This window comes from Octodon degus, unplaced genomic scaffold, assembly GCF_000260255.1.
Source record: "Octodon degus isolate 3935 unplaced genomic scaffold, OctDeg1.0 scaffold00004, whole genome shotgun sequence".
NCBI lineage: Eukaryota > Metazoa > Chordata > Mammalia > Rodentia > Octodontidae > Octodon > Octodon degus.
Window position 1 is genome coordinate 34,635,736 of NW_004524580.1, and position 14,964 is coordinate 34,650,699.

At 55.3% G+C, this 14,964-nt stretch overlaps 1 protein-coding gene across 1 annotated transcript in view; it reads left to right on the forward strand.

The window, feature by feature from the left end:
* Positions 1-4,747: 4,747 nt before the first annotated feature.
* Positions 4,748-14,964, forward strand: part of Pwp1 (PWP1 homolog, endonuclein) — a 14,621-nt gene continuing 4,404 nt past the window's right edge. Inside the window, exons 1-10 of the mRNA XM_004623865.2 lie at positions 4,748-4,897; positions 6,170-6,228; positions 6,358-6,533; positions 7,409-7,494; positions 7,584-7,680; positions 10,304-10,414; positions 11,210-11,340; positions 11,592-11,653; positions 13,449-13,545; positions 14,162-14,223. Of these exons, the coding sequence (XP_004623922.1) occupies positions 4,826-4,897; positions 6,170-6,228; positions 6,358-6,533; positions 7,409-7,494; positions 7,584-7,680; positions 10,304-10,414; positions 11,210-11,340; positions 11,592-11,653; positions 13,449-13,545; positions 14,162-14,223 (953 nt within the window). The 5' untranslated portion in view covers positions 4,748-4,825. The remainder of the gene's footprint in view (positions 4,898-6,169; positions 6,229-6,357; positions 6,534-7,408; positions 7,495-7,583; positions 7,681-10,303; positions 10,415-11,209; positions 11,341-11,591; positions 11,654-13,448; positions 13,546-14,161; positions 14,224-14,964) is intronic.

The window sequence follows — 14,964 nt, forward strand, 5'->3', positions numbered from 1 at the left end:
GTGCTCAATCCTGTCTCAGGTGTGGCAGCATGGAGGCGTGGCCTTGGGCAGGGGGCCAGATTACGGGAGCGGGAGCTGAGCTCAGCGAGTGCAGTTCCCAGTGCAGCTTTGCCCTTGAAAGCAAAGCAAAACCCTCCCGGCCCTCAGCGCCCCTGCAGACTTGAGCAACCTTGAGAAACAAACGCTGCAGGGAGAGCCGCCACTGGCCGGGGCTTTGCGGCTCATCCCCTGTGCGCTGACCGGGCTTGAGGAGCCTGGGATTAGCGCACGTGGGGGACAAGGCCACAGCCTGAGCACCTTCCTTACGGCGCCCTGAAAGAAACTGCTTACGGGCTTCCTAAGAGGCTGGCGCGTCTCCCTATCAAGTATTTTCACCCAAAAGAGACCACGGTCCTGTCGGACACAGCATGGAGGAGGCCCAACGATAATCCAGCCAACTCCAGGCTGACTCTGCCCGCCTGCCCGGGCACACTCCCTAGGCCAGCCTGGAGATGCTTGCAGGTACTCTGTGACTCATGGGGCGCTTCTGTCCCCAGGGGATATTCGGCACCACAGTACTGAGGGGCGGGGGTGGCCCCTCCTCCCCGCACTCTCCCCAGACACAGCACTATCAGCAACCGGGGCCCCTCTGCAGCGCCCCGGCCAGCTGTACCCTGCCGACCTTCTGGCCTCATTTACACCATGTCCTGCGGTGGGGAGGGTCTGTTTTCCAGCTTCTTCCACCCCTGGTATCTTGGAACAGGTTGGGGCTTCGGAAGGGCAGGGAAAGCCCAGGTCTCGTCTACATGGGAGCTCCAGCTCTGAAAATGAAGACAGGCTAAAGCAAGATCATGTTTAATATCTGCGTTATCACATCAGGAACTGAGCATGTCCGCGTCCCGAGAGTGGGGTACCATATTCTCATGGCATGCACACTACGCCCAGGACACACATAACATTTGTATGAACTGCAGGGCCCGCCAGGCAGGCTCACCTCCTCCGAGAAATGTGTCTGGTCCCCAAGCCTGTTGGCACGTCTGTGACTTCAGATGACCCTGCTTACAAATTACATTAAAAGTCTAAATTTCACCTCTTTGAGGTGACTACATAGGGAGAAGCAAAAGCTCAGGGATAGAAAATAACAGCTAAGGCATATAGATGCATTTCATAACAACTTATAGTCAAAACGAAGATTGGAGATTCTGGGAAGTATTTAAACGGCACACAGGCATTTGCACACGCGTGTATGCGCGTGCGTGTGTAAACTGTCCCGGCAACGCTTTGTTGTTGTCAACCCACCCTGCAGGAGCACAGGTGACTGCCACGGCCCACCTCTCAGGAGTCTGCAAGCAGTCAGGGTGGCTCTGAGGTTTCATGGCTCGAGGTGACAGTCTCAACTGCTGTGACGCATAGGCTCCCCATGGGCAGGAAGTCGCTGGGTGTGTGTGGAGTACACGGCAGGGCTCAAGGCTTCCAGAGTGTCACCACAGGCCCACAGGACAGGCACTGGAGTCCACAGGATCAGAGTTCAAGGCCTGCCTCAGGCCCTGGTTAGCTGTGAGGCCTGGGGCCCCTTACTTAGTCTAGACCAGTGTCCGCGGCTGTCGCACAAGCTTTGAGATCCCAGCGCCACGTGAGGCCACCAGAGCTGTGCCGGAGCTCAGCCTCCGCCTCCCCCAGATGAGGTCATGGCCCCCACACAGCGGGTGGGCTGCCCAGCAGGACCCTGCTCCTGTGTGCTGGCTGGCTGGCTGGCGCTGTGAAGGTGATCCATCGCTCCTAGTTTTCTCTGCTGACAACACCTTCCCAAGTCACCTGTGTTGGGGCTCCAGTTGGCTTCTGCCCAGCTGCAAGACCTCGCTGCTATCCTCAGAGGGCCGTGCAAAGGGGTAAAATTCCACGACTATTAACTGGTGTCCATCGGACACGCTCAGGGGGTGCTCGGCAGATGCACAATGCGGTTCTCGCTGTGCCTCTAGGGTTTCCAGAGACACCTGATCTGGGGGAGGGAGGACAACCCCGGCTGTGGGTGGCACCAGCAGGGATGGAAGGAAAGGGAGTGAAGGAAGCTGGAAGACATTGGGAGAGCCCCTGCACGAGTGGTGCGCCTCCTGCTGCCACTGCTGGCGACCGCAGTCTCGTTTCGCCTGCCACCCAGCGCAGACGCACACCAAGGACTGTGGCCTGGGACTCAGGCTGCTTTCTCCTTATTCTGAGGCTTCCAGCTTCTCAGACCCTAACAGCCGCTGGATTCTCCAGCTCGCTGGGGTGCACACCTCTGCCCCTGTAAGCTACCTAACAAACCCCCTTGCAGAATTTTATACGCTTCCATTCTACCGGCTCTTTTCCTCTAGAGCACATAACTGAGGCAGGCTGGAATAAACAAATAAGGCAACAAAACAGTTGGGGGGGGGGATGTTCAGGGTCCTGAGCGTCCACTAGGGGGAGCCGTACGCCCGCATTCAGGGTTCCTAAATTTTTTTTCCCCAAGGAAAAGGATGAATGTCTGGTTAAGTGAGACTCTCACTCATTTATCCACCCACTCATTCAGTATTTACTGGACCAGGGCATACGTGTGCCAGGTCTGTGGGTCCGACAGTAAGCGTGGCGCTTATGTAATTGCAGTCCAGCAACAGCTTCTCTGCCTCAGACACGAATCCCCTTAACTACACAACAGCTAACGGCATCCCACCATCCATCCCTCCTTAGCCAGGGCAGGGATGTCACGACTGCCTTCCTCCCGCAAATAATTACGTTCCCCGAACTCTCCGCCACCGGCTTGGAATGCTGCGGCACAGGGGACAAGAGGAGGGGTGGGGTGACAGAGACCACACTCAGGACCCTCCAGTATAAACTCTTCTCTCCTTCACCTTCTGAAGGGGGAGATCAAGTCCTGCTTATACCTCGGTTCCACAGCCAGTCAAAGGTAGTCGTCAAACGACAGAGAAAAGAAGAGGCAAATGCTAGTGCTTTTTGGCCAGGGCTGCTGCTGGAAGGGCGCTTCAAGCCTGAAGCTGCTGGCGGCCTGAAATGAAGCCCATACTGGGAGATCAAGGAAACATGGACAAAGGTCAAGCCCTGCTGACAGTGAGACAAGCCCCCAGACCCAAATTTGTCAGAAGCCATTTGTGTAACTGGATTCTTAAGTCATTCTAATTAAGTTCCAGTTCAGGCCTAAGGCAATGAGAATTGGGTTAACTCTATTCAGAAAACGTGTGTGGCCTAAAAACATCCTCCAGTAGGGGTCAGACAGCACCTTGTCACTGCTAACTATATGGACTAGATATGTTTCCTGTGATCTTGAAGTTCAGTTTAGAATTCTATTATCATTGATTTGTCCAGCAAATATTTGCAGGCCTGTGTCTGCTAGGCACTGACAGTACTGGGCTAACAAGACCCTCATGGGTCTTGTATTCATTACAGTGGAAATTAAGTTCAGTTCCATGAAAATATTTTGGTTTTGTACACTGTCCTGGTCACCATAAAATCTGTTCAGGGTAGGAGTCTCTGATACTTGGTAGCTGCTAGCTATTGTTGTTCCTTCAACTCCTTATCAGGTAATATCATAGCTTAGCTACAGAGGAGAGGCAAGAATCAGCCTAATAAGGAAAAGGATGGTGTTATACACTTCATTTTCTTCCCAGCAATCAAGGCCAATTACCAGTGCTCACCAGCCCAATTACAGGAGCCACGGAGGTTAAAAATAGCCGGGCATAGCCCAGGTTCGATCCTCTGGGACCTTTAAGAATAAACAAGAGGTCTGGCTGTGGTGGCACCTATCTGCAATCCCAGGACTCCCGAGGCTGAGGCGGGAGGACTGCAGTTGAGTTCAAGGCCAGCCTGAACTGCATAGCGGGACCCGGTCTCAACAACAACCCCAATAACCAGTGGGCCACCAAATAATTTTTTCTGGCCTCTGGCAAAGAGGCTTTTTAAAGTGAAATAAGCTCATCTGTCCCCAAGAATCAGGCTTAAAAACAGAGCTACTTTGGTTCAGTCTCTGGAAAGTCTCATGATAAAGAATAGATATAGCCAGCTGCAGTTGGATTTTCATTTTTAAAGGAAAGAGGCAGAATGTCGGAAATAAGTCCAGTAAAAGGTAGATTTGGCAGGCCCCAAATAACCAGAGTGCCAGCCCACTTTCTATTGGGGGCCACCGGACTCAACAGAGTTGGGGTGCCTAAACCGGCGGCGGCTAACAAAAAATCAAATCAGCCCATGCGCTCGAGTCTGAGTACACAGCTGGTCCTCACCGCGCATTTTTACTGCTGCATTAACAAGTAACGTCAAAACCCAACGAGCAGGTTCTGTCACTGAACTATACACTTAAAATAGTTCGGATGGGAGGTTCTGTCCCGCATACTTCACCGTAACTACGGCAGCGAGCCCAGCTCCCGGGGAGGCTGAGCGGGGCGCCCGAAGGCTGCACGCAGCCCGCGCAGTTCCCAGACCCCGTCGCAGAGCCAAACCCAGAGGCTGGGCGGCGGCTCGCGGGCAGGCGCCCGTCGCGCTGCGTCGCCAGTGTACACGCGGGCTCGAAACCCGCGGAGGGCCGGGCGACGCAGGGCAGGCCTGCCGCAGGGGCCCCACGCCCGAGGCCACCTGCCGTCCGCGACCGGTCTCAGCGCCGCCTCCAGCCGCGGTAGGGCCGTCCGAGGAAGTCCGCCGCGGGACTCTGCGAGGCCGTCCCCGGGGCGCCCGCCAGTGACGTCACGGGCGCGCCGGCGCAGAGCGCCCCGCACCGACTCCTCCTTTCGCCGCGGCGCGTGGGACTGACGTCAGTTGTGCGCCTGCACGTTCCGCCCGGCGGCCGGGCTCCTTCCTGGGAACTCTTGGAGTCGCTGGCATGAATCGCAGCCGCCAGGTGACGTGCGTGGCCTGGGTCCGCTGCGGCGTGGCCAAGGAGACGCCGGACAAGGTGGGGCTGGCCGCGGGGCTCCCGGGCGCACCCGGCCTGCTGCGGGTCGCTACGGCGCCGCGGAGGCGCGGCCTGGAGGGCGGGTCCGCCGGTGGGGTGGGGTGGGGGTGGGGTCGGCCGATTCGGCGCGGCCGCTCGCGCCCTCCGAGCGCTGGCTGAGGCCCGGCTGGGACCCGGTGTGGCGAGGCCGCAGTCAGCGGGAGACTTCCTCAGCCATCCGGGCGGCAGTGGGAAGGGGAGTGACGGTGAGGGAAGGGAAACCTGCGGGAGCCGGAGGCCGGATGCCGCACGCGTGGAGGTCGCTGCGGGTGTTCCTGCTTCGCGGGCTGAGCGTTGACGCGGGCCAGACGGGAAACGGAGCCCGTGCGCCGCAGTCAGTGACCTAAAAGGGTGAAGGGGTCGGGTTAGCTGTCGTCATAGACACCCAAGGAGCACGATGGGAATGGAGCGGCTTGAGGGTGGCAGTAGGCCCCGCCGACGCGGTGGCAGCAGGGCACAGCTGCGTTCTTTTCTGATTCTGGTGTCTGGCTTGCAGCATGCATTCGTTACAGGCTTACGCACTAGGGACAGAAATTAACTTAGAATTTGTTGAAGTAGAAAATGGGTGTAATTGAAGAGGCTTATTCAGACCAGAAATTAGACAAGTAAGCGTCTTTTTCTGACACTTAGCCTTCACCTTCTGAGCTGCTCCACAATGGAGTGTCCCTCTGGAGAGCTTGCTGGAGGCTTTTGATGAGGCCCGAGTGGCTGCTCAGCTGAGTGACCATGTATGCGGTGTGACCCTGGGCCACGCATTGAGCTGTGTGCGCAGGCGACGGTGACAGGCAGACCCGGCTTCAGAGGGCTTGCGGCTGTGCAGTGACGGCATATCGTAAAGGGACTGAAGTGTTGCTTTGGTGTGGGCTGTCGGGTTTCAAGTGAGGTGACTTCTGTTGGGACCACGGGTGCCCACGAGGAACACTTCCCAGCAGATGAGAAAGCAGAGCTGCAGAGTGGATCGGTGAAGGGGGTTCTGGAGTGCTGAGTGAGTGGCCTTTGCAGGAATATGAGCGCTGTGAGCGAGTACTCCACAGCAGCAGTAGGGACCACGGCCGGGGGGGGGGGGTGTCCTAGGAGGAGTGGGACTACCAGAGCTGCTCTGTAATCGAGAGCACCGACATTGGCGTCTCATGTTCCTTGAAGCTCCAGTTTACGATTTTTTTGCAGATCTTTTTAACTCAGACTTTGAATGACTTCATTAAATACAGTGATGAAGTGTCGCTTCTCTTGTAGGTAGAGCTAAGTAAAGATGAAGTAAAGCGCCTCATTGCAGAAGCGAAGGAAAAGTTGCGGTAAGTTTCGGAATGCTGCTATGGGGTCTGGGCCTGCTGAAGTGTAGATGTCAGAGCGTGGTGCTTGGCGCGCTCATTACTGGAACGTGCTACGTGGGTGTTTTGTGTCTTTCTGTTTTGTTCTCACAGAGACGAAGTTGGCAGCGACGAGGAAGAAGCGGGCGGAGATGGCATGCAGAGTGCCCGGACTCAGGCGCGGCCAAGGGAGCCCCCAGAGGATGGCGGCCCCGAGGATGACCGCACGCTGGGTGATGATGAGCTGGCCGAGTACGAGCTGGACAGATACGACGAGGACGGGGACCCAGGTGGGCAGGCTTGCTCTCGGCCATGATCACAGGCCTGGTGTGTTAGCCCACACGTCTGGAGCTCTACTCTGACACTCATCAGCCATGTGATCTGGGCGGGAACAGGTTTCCTAAATTAGTTTAGGAGAAAAGCGTGATCCACCCGCTCTGAAATGTAAGTCTGATGCCGTAGGAAAAATAGTGCGCGTGTTAGTGCACACGTGAGGTTTAGTCATCTGTCACCACTGTGGATTCTCCTGTGCAGTCATGGTGTGCGCAGTTGCGTTTTTACACCTTTTCCTTGGGCATTCACTTTTTCAGGCTATCCACTTTTTAGGCTATGTGCATTTGAAACGCTGCTGCTATAGATGATTAGAAAAAGAGAACCCCAGTTTCTAAGAGAAAAGGGAGATGGAAAAGGAAGTCTAGACATGTGAAGCAGGCCGGTGAAGACCAGGCCTTCACCTCTGTAGTCTTCTGTCAGACTTCCTGGGTGGCAGCCCCAGACCCTGAGGGCTCTGGAGCAGCAGCCAGTGGTCTCGGTTTCAGATGTCTAGAGCCCCAGCCCAGCGTCCCGAAGGAGCTTCCGTCACAACTCAGTGTGTCTTCTTTTTCCTGAGCGTCTTGTTACTCTGGGTCTGTCCTGTGCTACCCTCGTAGATGTGCCATAAGAGAATTCCATCATCAAGTGAGTTTGCAAGCCTGTCAGCAGTGCATTTCAGAGGTGAAGGATACTTGGCTCGTAAACTCCTGCCTTGTTTCCTTTCCCAACAATCGGTGATCTGGTTATCTATAAAATAGGCAGTGGCTGGCTTATACTCCAAAGATCAATTCTGTAGGATAATGCTTTCTTCAAGAGGACTATTGTATTACTTTTGACTAGTGAATCTGTGCAGATGCTGAGACTCTTGGCGAATCGCTCTTGGGGCTTACGGTCTATGGGAGCAATGACCAAGACCCTTACGTCACTCTGAAGGATACAGTAAGTGCCCCTCACTTGCTTAGCCATGCTCCTGTTAGAAAGTCTGGCTGGATTTCTCCCTCTAACCAACCTTTGGCCTGTCCACACAGGAACAGTACGAACGAGAAGATTTCTTGATCAAGCCTAGCGACAATCTCATAGTTTGTGGCCGAGCTGAACAGGAGCAGTGCAATTTAGAGGTGCACAGTAAGTAAGACTGGTCCATGCTGCGAGGTGTTCTGGAGGGCACTGAGCTCGCCACACAGTCACTGTTGGGGAGCACTGGGTGCAGATCTTGCTGCGCCTCCCTTGAGCTGATTACACAGGTGAATCTGTGCAGGTGGTGTTCTGGTCATTGGCTCACTTGGGACCTGACCTTTTTGCAGCAATAAATAGACCCCCTTGACGTTACTTTTTAAAAACAAAACAAAAAAAAAAAAAACGTATTTGCCAGTTTTTCTACTTTCTCTACTATAGAAGCCTGGAAGTAAAATGATATTAAAAATATAAAAGAAAAATTTAATTCATGATGCTGAGTTGACAGTTTGCTACCCTGTTTTTTTCATTACTCATTTTTGTGGGGCAAGTTTTATGTGGTTAAGATTATGCTGAGTGGACAGCTTCTCTCTCCCTGTGCCGGAGTCACCGCAGCACCCCTCTCGTACCTTCCCATCATAAGTCAGCATACAGTGCCTCAGCGCTCTTTGGCAGCCCGCAGATCGTGGTCATCTTGCCTAGCTCCGGAAGTGTAGCACAGAGGCGAGTGCTCTGCAGAAATCTGAAGTGGGCAGTGAGTGCAAGTTTCAAATCAGAGTCTTTTTAAGACACCAGGCACCTAAGCCAGAGCCTCGTGTGTGCAAGGAGATGGCTAGCACTGAGCTGAGTTCCATTTCTTAGCCTGGATTTCTGAAACGTAAAATCTTCGCGCCTGAGGCTTATGCCCACTTAGGCTGATTATGGTCACTTATGAAGATTTTCTTTAAAAAAGACTTTGAATAGCAAGCACTATAACATGAAGTTGTTCTTTTTTAGCTCTTGATGTCTTCAAACATTTACATATTTGGGGTAAGAAGCACTTGGTTAACTTCATTTATGAGGCCAGTCCTAACCAGAATATTAAAACCTATTACATTTGTTCTGTCATCATTTTCGTCTGAGAGCATTACAGTTGTTGCTTGGAACTCAGTGTCAGCAATTAAGAGAAAGTGAAATGAAACAATTGTATTTCCAGGGCTGGCGAGCTAACTCAGAGGACTAGAGCGCCAGCTTAGGCCAGTTTAGGCAATCACAGGGACCGTGGCTCCATCCAAGCACCACATGCCGCGCCAGCCCCACCCCCAGGATGGGCCAAGCCAGCCAGAGTCCACTGGCTTAGTGGCGCACACCTGTAATCCCAAGCTGGGGAGGCTGAAAGCAGAAGGATCCCCACAAGGTAGATCTGAGTAGTGAGACCCTGCAACAACTAAATGCATTAAAAAAAAGTGTCCCCACTGCCTTCTGGGTGCAGCCCTGACGGGCGATTGTTGCCTGGGTTTGGGAGCACCGTCACAGCACCCGCATGTGTACATTCAGCCTCGCAGGGGCTCTGCAAAGCTGCCAGGCAGGCGCTCTGGTGTGGGTTAAAGCGTGTTTTCAAGGAGCGTCACAGCGCTGCTTTGCGTGTGAGTGAAGCGCAGTGAATGTGGCTGGGCGTTTCCAGGACTGCAGTTTGTAGTTCAGTCGCTGAGCCTGCGTTCCCATCGGAGGCGGAGAGGCGAGACCTTTGCCAGCGTTCTGCTAATCCCAGGATCCATCCAGGAGAGATGGAAAGAATTTTTAAAAATACTCAATTTATTATTTACTACATTTTTTCTGTACTTTTTTTTTGTCTTTTTGAGACAGGCTGGCCTTGAGCTCACTTTATGGCACAGGCTGGCCGAGAGCTCACAGTGATCCTCCTGCCTCAGCCTCCTGCAGGCTGGGATTATGGGCGTGTGCCATCATACCCGGCTTTACTACATTCTTAATAAAAGCGTGTTTGTGGAGGTGAGGAAGGCGCATGCTGGTATCTGGGCTGTATCGGTTAGTGCCAAGACCCCACATTATTGACGTAAACATAGTTGGCTCCTTCACCTGCGGTGTTGCCTGTCCCGTGCTGTGAGGTGCAGTCAGAGCAAATGCCCCCACGAGTTCCCTCTCCCCTTCATGTTGTTGGTCTTCGTAAACTGGTTGGTCTTTTAAAAATATTTGAAGAACAACAAGTTGTAGATATGCGTTTATTTTTTGTATGAGTTCTGTTCTGTGGGTTATTTTATGTGTTTGTTTTTGAGGCACTCTCATGTATTTCAACTCGCTGTGTAGCTAGGGCGGGCCTTGAATTTGAAGCAGTCCTGCCTCAGCCTCCACGTGCTGGGATTACAGGGGTGAGCCACCGCGCCCAGCTTGGCAAGCATTTAGATTTTTAAATGTGATTTTCCCCAGTGGTTTCTGTTTGCTCACTTTAGAAGACAACACGGCCATGATCTATGTGTGTCTGCCTGCTGTAACGAGGGCTGGGGGCTGGGAGCTGGGACCCCTTACCTGGGGCTGTGTGCAGGGTGGCTTGGTCAGTTCTGTGTGCCACTCTGGGGTGTGCCAGGTGCTGGCAATATTTAGAGGTGCAGAAATTTTGCCTGGCAGTGATGACTGGCATTGGGCTTCAGCGTCACCACTTGTGTTAGTAGTGTTCTGTTAGACGTATCTGTAGTGACCTAAGTCCCAAGAAAGAAGTAGAAGCACTGTTGTCCCACGTAACTTCTGGCCGTGGCTGCTGACCGCCCCGCTCGGGCTGAGTCTCTTCTGTTCTTCTCAGTTTACAACCGGGAGGAAGACTCCTTCTACGTGCACCATGACATCCTCTTGTCTGCGTACCCCCTGAGCGTGGAGTGGCTGAACTTCGATCCTAGCCCCGATGATTCCACAGGTAATTAGAAGACTCCAGCTTTGCGTGTTCAGAGCTGCTGCACACGTGTCGTGAGGTTGCTGCAGTCACTTGGTTCTGAACACTGCGTCGTGTCTCCGTGGGGGTCTGTGTCTCCCCAGGCCTCAGGTGAGCCGGGCCGATGCCTGCCTCTGCCGGCTGCAGGACAGGGCCCAGAAGCCTGGCTCGGTGCTGGTAATGCCCCGTGAAGACCCAGGACGGTGTGGCCGGGATGGTCTGAGACTGCTGGCTAGAGTTGATTGGCATAACCTATTTGATAAAAACCATCAGATATCGCTAAATGAAGAGGCTTGTTTTTTTTTTTTTTTGGTGGAACCTGGGATTGAACTCAGGTCCTTGTGCTTGCCAGGGAAGTACTTATTCCACTGAGCCATCTCCCCGGCCCCCAATGAAGAGGCTTGTAACATAGGCTTTTGTATTAGCTTTTGTAGCCGCATTTGTGCGGTACTAGTGGAGGTAACCCTGGCATTGTTGACTCCTCCTGTTTTGTTTGCGAAGCTTTCACACATTCAGGTTCGGACCTGGGCACCCTCACAAGGTCTGTGGAGGAGGAGCCAGGGCAGAGGGGCCCAGTCCTTTCCCTGATCATGTAGATGAGGGCCTTGAGGCCAGAGATCACGCTATCCCTTGCTGCGTAGCTGTCCTTGGTCCTCGGGGCCTGAGGTGGACCCTGCACGGTGGCGCCTTCAGGGCTACACGGAACGGGTTCTCATGAGTGTGTCTGATACGTTCTTTTGTCCCCTTTTTGAAGTAACCCAAAGCTCTTTGCGTGTGTAGGAAATTACATTGCTGTGGGAAACATGACCCCTGTCATTGAAGTATGGGACCTTGATATCGTGGACTCTTTGGAGCCAGTTTTCACGCTTGGAAGCAAGCTTTCTAAAAAGAAGAAGAAGAAGGGAAAGAAGGTAAGGAAGTAGGGCAGAGTGAGGCCAGCACCTAGCCCTGTGTGGCTTGGGTTGTCAGTCTGCAGTCTTCCCACAGCCTCTCACGGCCAGCGTGGGCGCTGTGAGGAGAGCAGGGATTAGGGGCCGTGTGGAGCGCGCTCACCTGGGGAGACCGCAGCGCTCACCGCACAGCAAGCTCGCGTTGTTGCGGTGACTTCTGAGCTGTACGGCTTTTTACTTCGGCACAAGAAGTAACTAAGCAATCATTACAGAGCCCCCCCGTGGAAGGGCACACCGACGCCGTCCTTGACCTCTCGTGGAATAAGCTAACCAGGTAAAGGAAGGGGGCGCCATGGGCCGTGAAGGCCTTCGGAACGTCGTGCTCGCTCCTGCCAGCCCTGCCCGCTTGCGGGGGCTCTGTGGGTGCTACGGAGGCCGCAGCGCTGCCCCTGCCCCTGCACCACCCCGCCCGTGCCCCTTGCACCGCCCCGTGCGTGCTGCTGGAAGTCTTGTTCACTCTGCTCTCCCACCTCAGCCACACACTCATGTATTTTGCTTTTAAATTATGGTCTAAATACAAAATTCAGGAGTCACTGCTGAAGCCATTTCAAGTAGTGACTCCACGTGTCCACATCGTTGTGCGGCTGTCATTGCTGTCCACCCCCAGAACTCATCTTCCGAAAGGGGAGCTCTGTACCCTGTCAAAACTGAAAATCAGCTCCCCTTTCGCTTCCTCCAGCTGTGGCACCTGCCACGCCGTTGTGGTCCCCGAGAAGGTAACTGTCCCACAAGTTCATATGGATGGAATCCTCTGGTGCGTGTTCCCTGGGCCAGCTTGCTGTAGTGAGCGTGGCGTCCTCGGGGCTGTCCGTGCTGTGACACACCAGGTGCCCTTGTGTGCACACACCAGCGGGTGCTTGGGCTGCTCCTACCATAAGGACCCCGCGGGGAGTGAGGATGGTGCATTGGAGGCCTGCTTCCAGCCCTGCCGGCGGCCCCACAGCAGCTCTGAGACCTCGAGGCCCTGCCTGCCTTAGCGGCTGCACCTCTCTCTCACCCCACCACGGGCACACTCAGGCACTTGCTTCTCTGCACCCTTCTGCTGTTTCTTTCTCCCTATTTTATGATAGTCCTGCCTTACACAGGTATGAGATGCTCCCACCCTGCACTTTTGGTTTGCGTGTCTCAGTGATTTGTGGCCCTGAGCAGCTTTGTGCTTGCGGGCCCTTGTGTGTTGTCTGCATAAGCGATGTCCTAGTTAAGGTGTGGCCCTATTTTTTAATGTATTTAGTACAGGGTCTATGCAGATCAGCGTGGGAGCGATCCTCCCCTTTCTAGCCTACCGAGTGCTGGGGTTACAGGCGCGTGCCACCACGCCCAGTCTCTATCGCCATCTCAGCGTGCATCCCTGCACCTGCCTAAGCAGGCACTTTAATCCGCTGAGCTATCTGGCCGGCCTTTCCACTTTTTAGTTAGTTGCTGGAGCTCTTCCTGTGCTCTAGATCTTAGTCTCCAGCCACACACGCAACTCACCCTCGTTGTCCCACTCGGGGTTTTACTCTCTCACAGCCCCGGCAGCACGCATCTCGTGGGTAGTGGCGGCCAGTGTTTGTGTTGCGTGTGCTTTCGGTGTTGTATCTGAGAAACCACTGCTGAGCCCGAGGTCCCGTCCTGGCCCTTCCACCTGCTCTCAGAAGCACCCAGGGTTCTCCTGCCTCCTGCTGCGGCCCCGCGGCACTTGCCTCGCGCTGCCTCTTCAGTGCACTTTGAGATCAGGGTGGATGAGCGTCCCAGCTTTGCTGTGCTCCTCCAGGACTTGTTCTGGCCCCTTGGGCCATTGCCCGTGAACCGAGATCTGTCTGCCCTCCCTTCACACATCTGAGCAGTGTGTTTGCGCTGGCGCCATGCCTGCTAGAGCGGGAAGTCTGGCGGGAGGGAGGGACGCGTGTGGCTTGCCACTGCCATGCTCACGTCTCTGGGTACATTGGCTGCTGTCAAGATGTAAGCCGAGGCTTGTTTCAGGTCCGCTCATGCCTAAGGGCATATTCTCTTGCATGCTGCTGGAAAGGGGGTCCTTTCACTCTGGATGCCGCTGGCTTCAAAGGTGGTCTCACGTGTTTGCTCCTCAGGAACGTGCTGGCAAGCGCATCTGCTGACGGCACCGTTGTGCTGTGGGATATGTCCCTGGGGAAGCCCGCAGCCAGCCTCACCATACACACAGACAAGGTATGCGGTCCTCGGACACCTGGGGCAGGTGTCTACAGACCACTTTCTGCTGCTTACAGAGTGCTTGCGCAGCTGGGCATGACCCTTCCTAGCACCCTGGAAGACTGCGGCAGGGGAATCTGAGGGCTTGAGCCCAGCTGCACAGCTCTGACTTATGAGACCCTGTCCCGGGGCGGCCAGGCCGGAGCCTTGAGAAGGGTCCGGGTGGTGTCTGCAGAAAGCACTTCACAGAGCCTTGCACTGGCGCGGTGGGCCTTCCCACTGTAGTGTGGGTGCCGCCCTGGACGTGCAGCCTTTATTTGCACCTTCAGTTTGCCTTTCTGGATATGCAGGCATTTTCTCTTTGTGTTTCTTCAGTACTGGGGACGGAAGGCCTCCGCCCGCGCTTCATCTCAGACCCTGTTTTCACTGGCCAGCAGGGTCTCACTGAGTTGTCAGGGCTGGACTCAGATCCACAGCCCTCCTGCCTCAGCCTCCCTCAGTGCTGTCATGTGTTTCCTTACACGGGGCTGGACTTCCGAGGGAAGCATTTGTAGAAACACGGCCAGATCAGTGCCCTCACGCAGAGGTGGCGCTGGGCGGGGCGGCGTAGACCGGGCATGTCTTTGCTCCACAGGTACAGACTCTGCAGTTCCACCCCTTCGAGGCCCAGACGCTGATCTCTGGATCCTACGATAAGTAAGGAAGCGCTTCTGGCAGCACCACTGCTGGGCTCGCGCTCTCCCTGGTTCACAAATGTCCCTGGGCCCACCCGCAGGCAGGATGGCGCTCCGCAGCTCCTGCCCCCACGCCCTCCAGTCTGGAGGGAAAGGCTACGTATCACTAGTGCATCTGGGAGGTGCAGCTTTGATTTTCAGAGCATGTCGGCCTGTGCTGCATCGGCATCTTGTGAGACAGCCCATCCCAACTCGGAAGGGCCTCAGACCCAAGCGCATTTCTGGTGCCTGTGAGGCTGAACTGGTGTGGCCTGGTTACCCCAGCACTGTGCCCACGCTGGCCCATTCTGGCCGTGCAGGTGGATGTGGCTCTGCTCCTGGTGCACCCGCCCTCTGGAGAGTAGGGTGGCCTGCACAGGACCACGCACAGTGCAGTGTGAGCAGAGGTGCCTCAGCCCCAGGCCGAGGACTGGTGCGCAGGGTGGCAGAGCCAAGCCACAACAGGGCTCCTGGGCCCAGGTACACCTCTGTGCACCCCGGCCTGCTGCGGGAAGACAGCGAGGGGCACCAAAGTCCCTCTCCCTCCCTTGTTGATAGGTCCCCACTGAGGTACAGCACAGCCACTTCTGCCCGGAGCAGCCACCCCACGTGGCCTGGGTCCTGTGGCTCTGAGCCCGAGGACAGTGCAGTGAGGGTGGCGGGAGCCGCGCAGGGCAGGCAGGCAGTGAGGGCAGCGGGAGCCGCGCAGGGCAGTGAGGGCAGC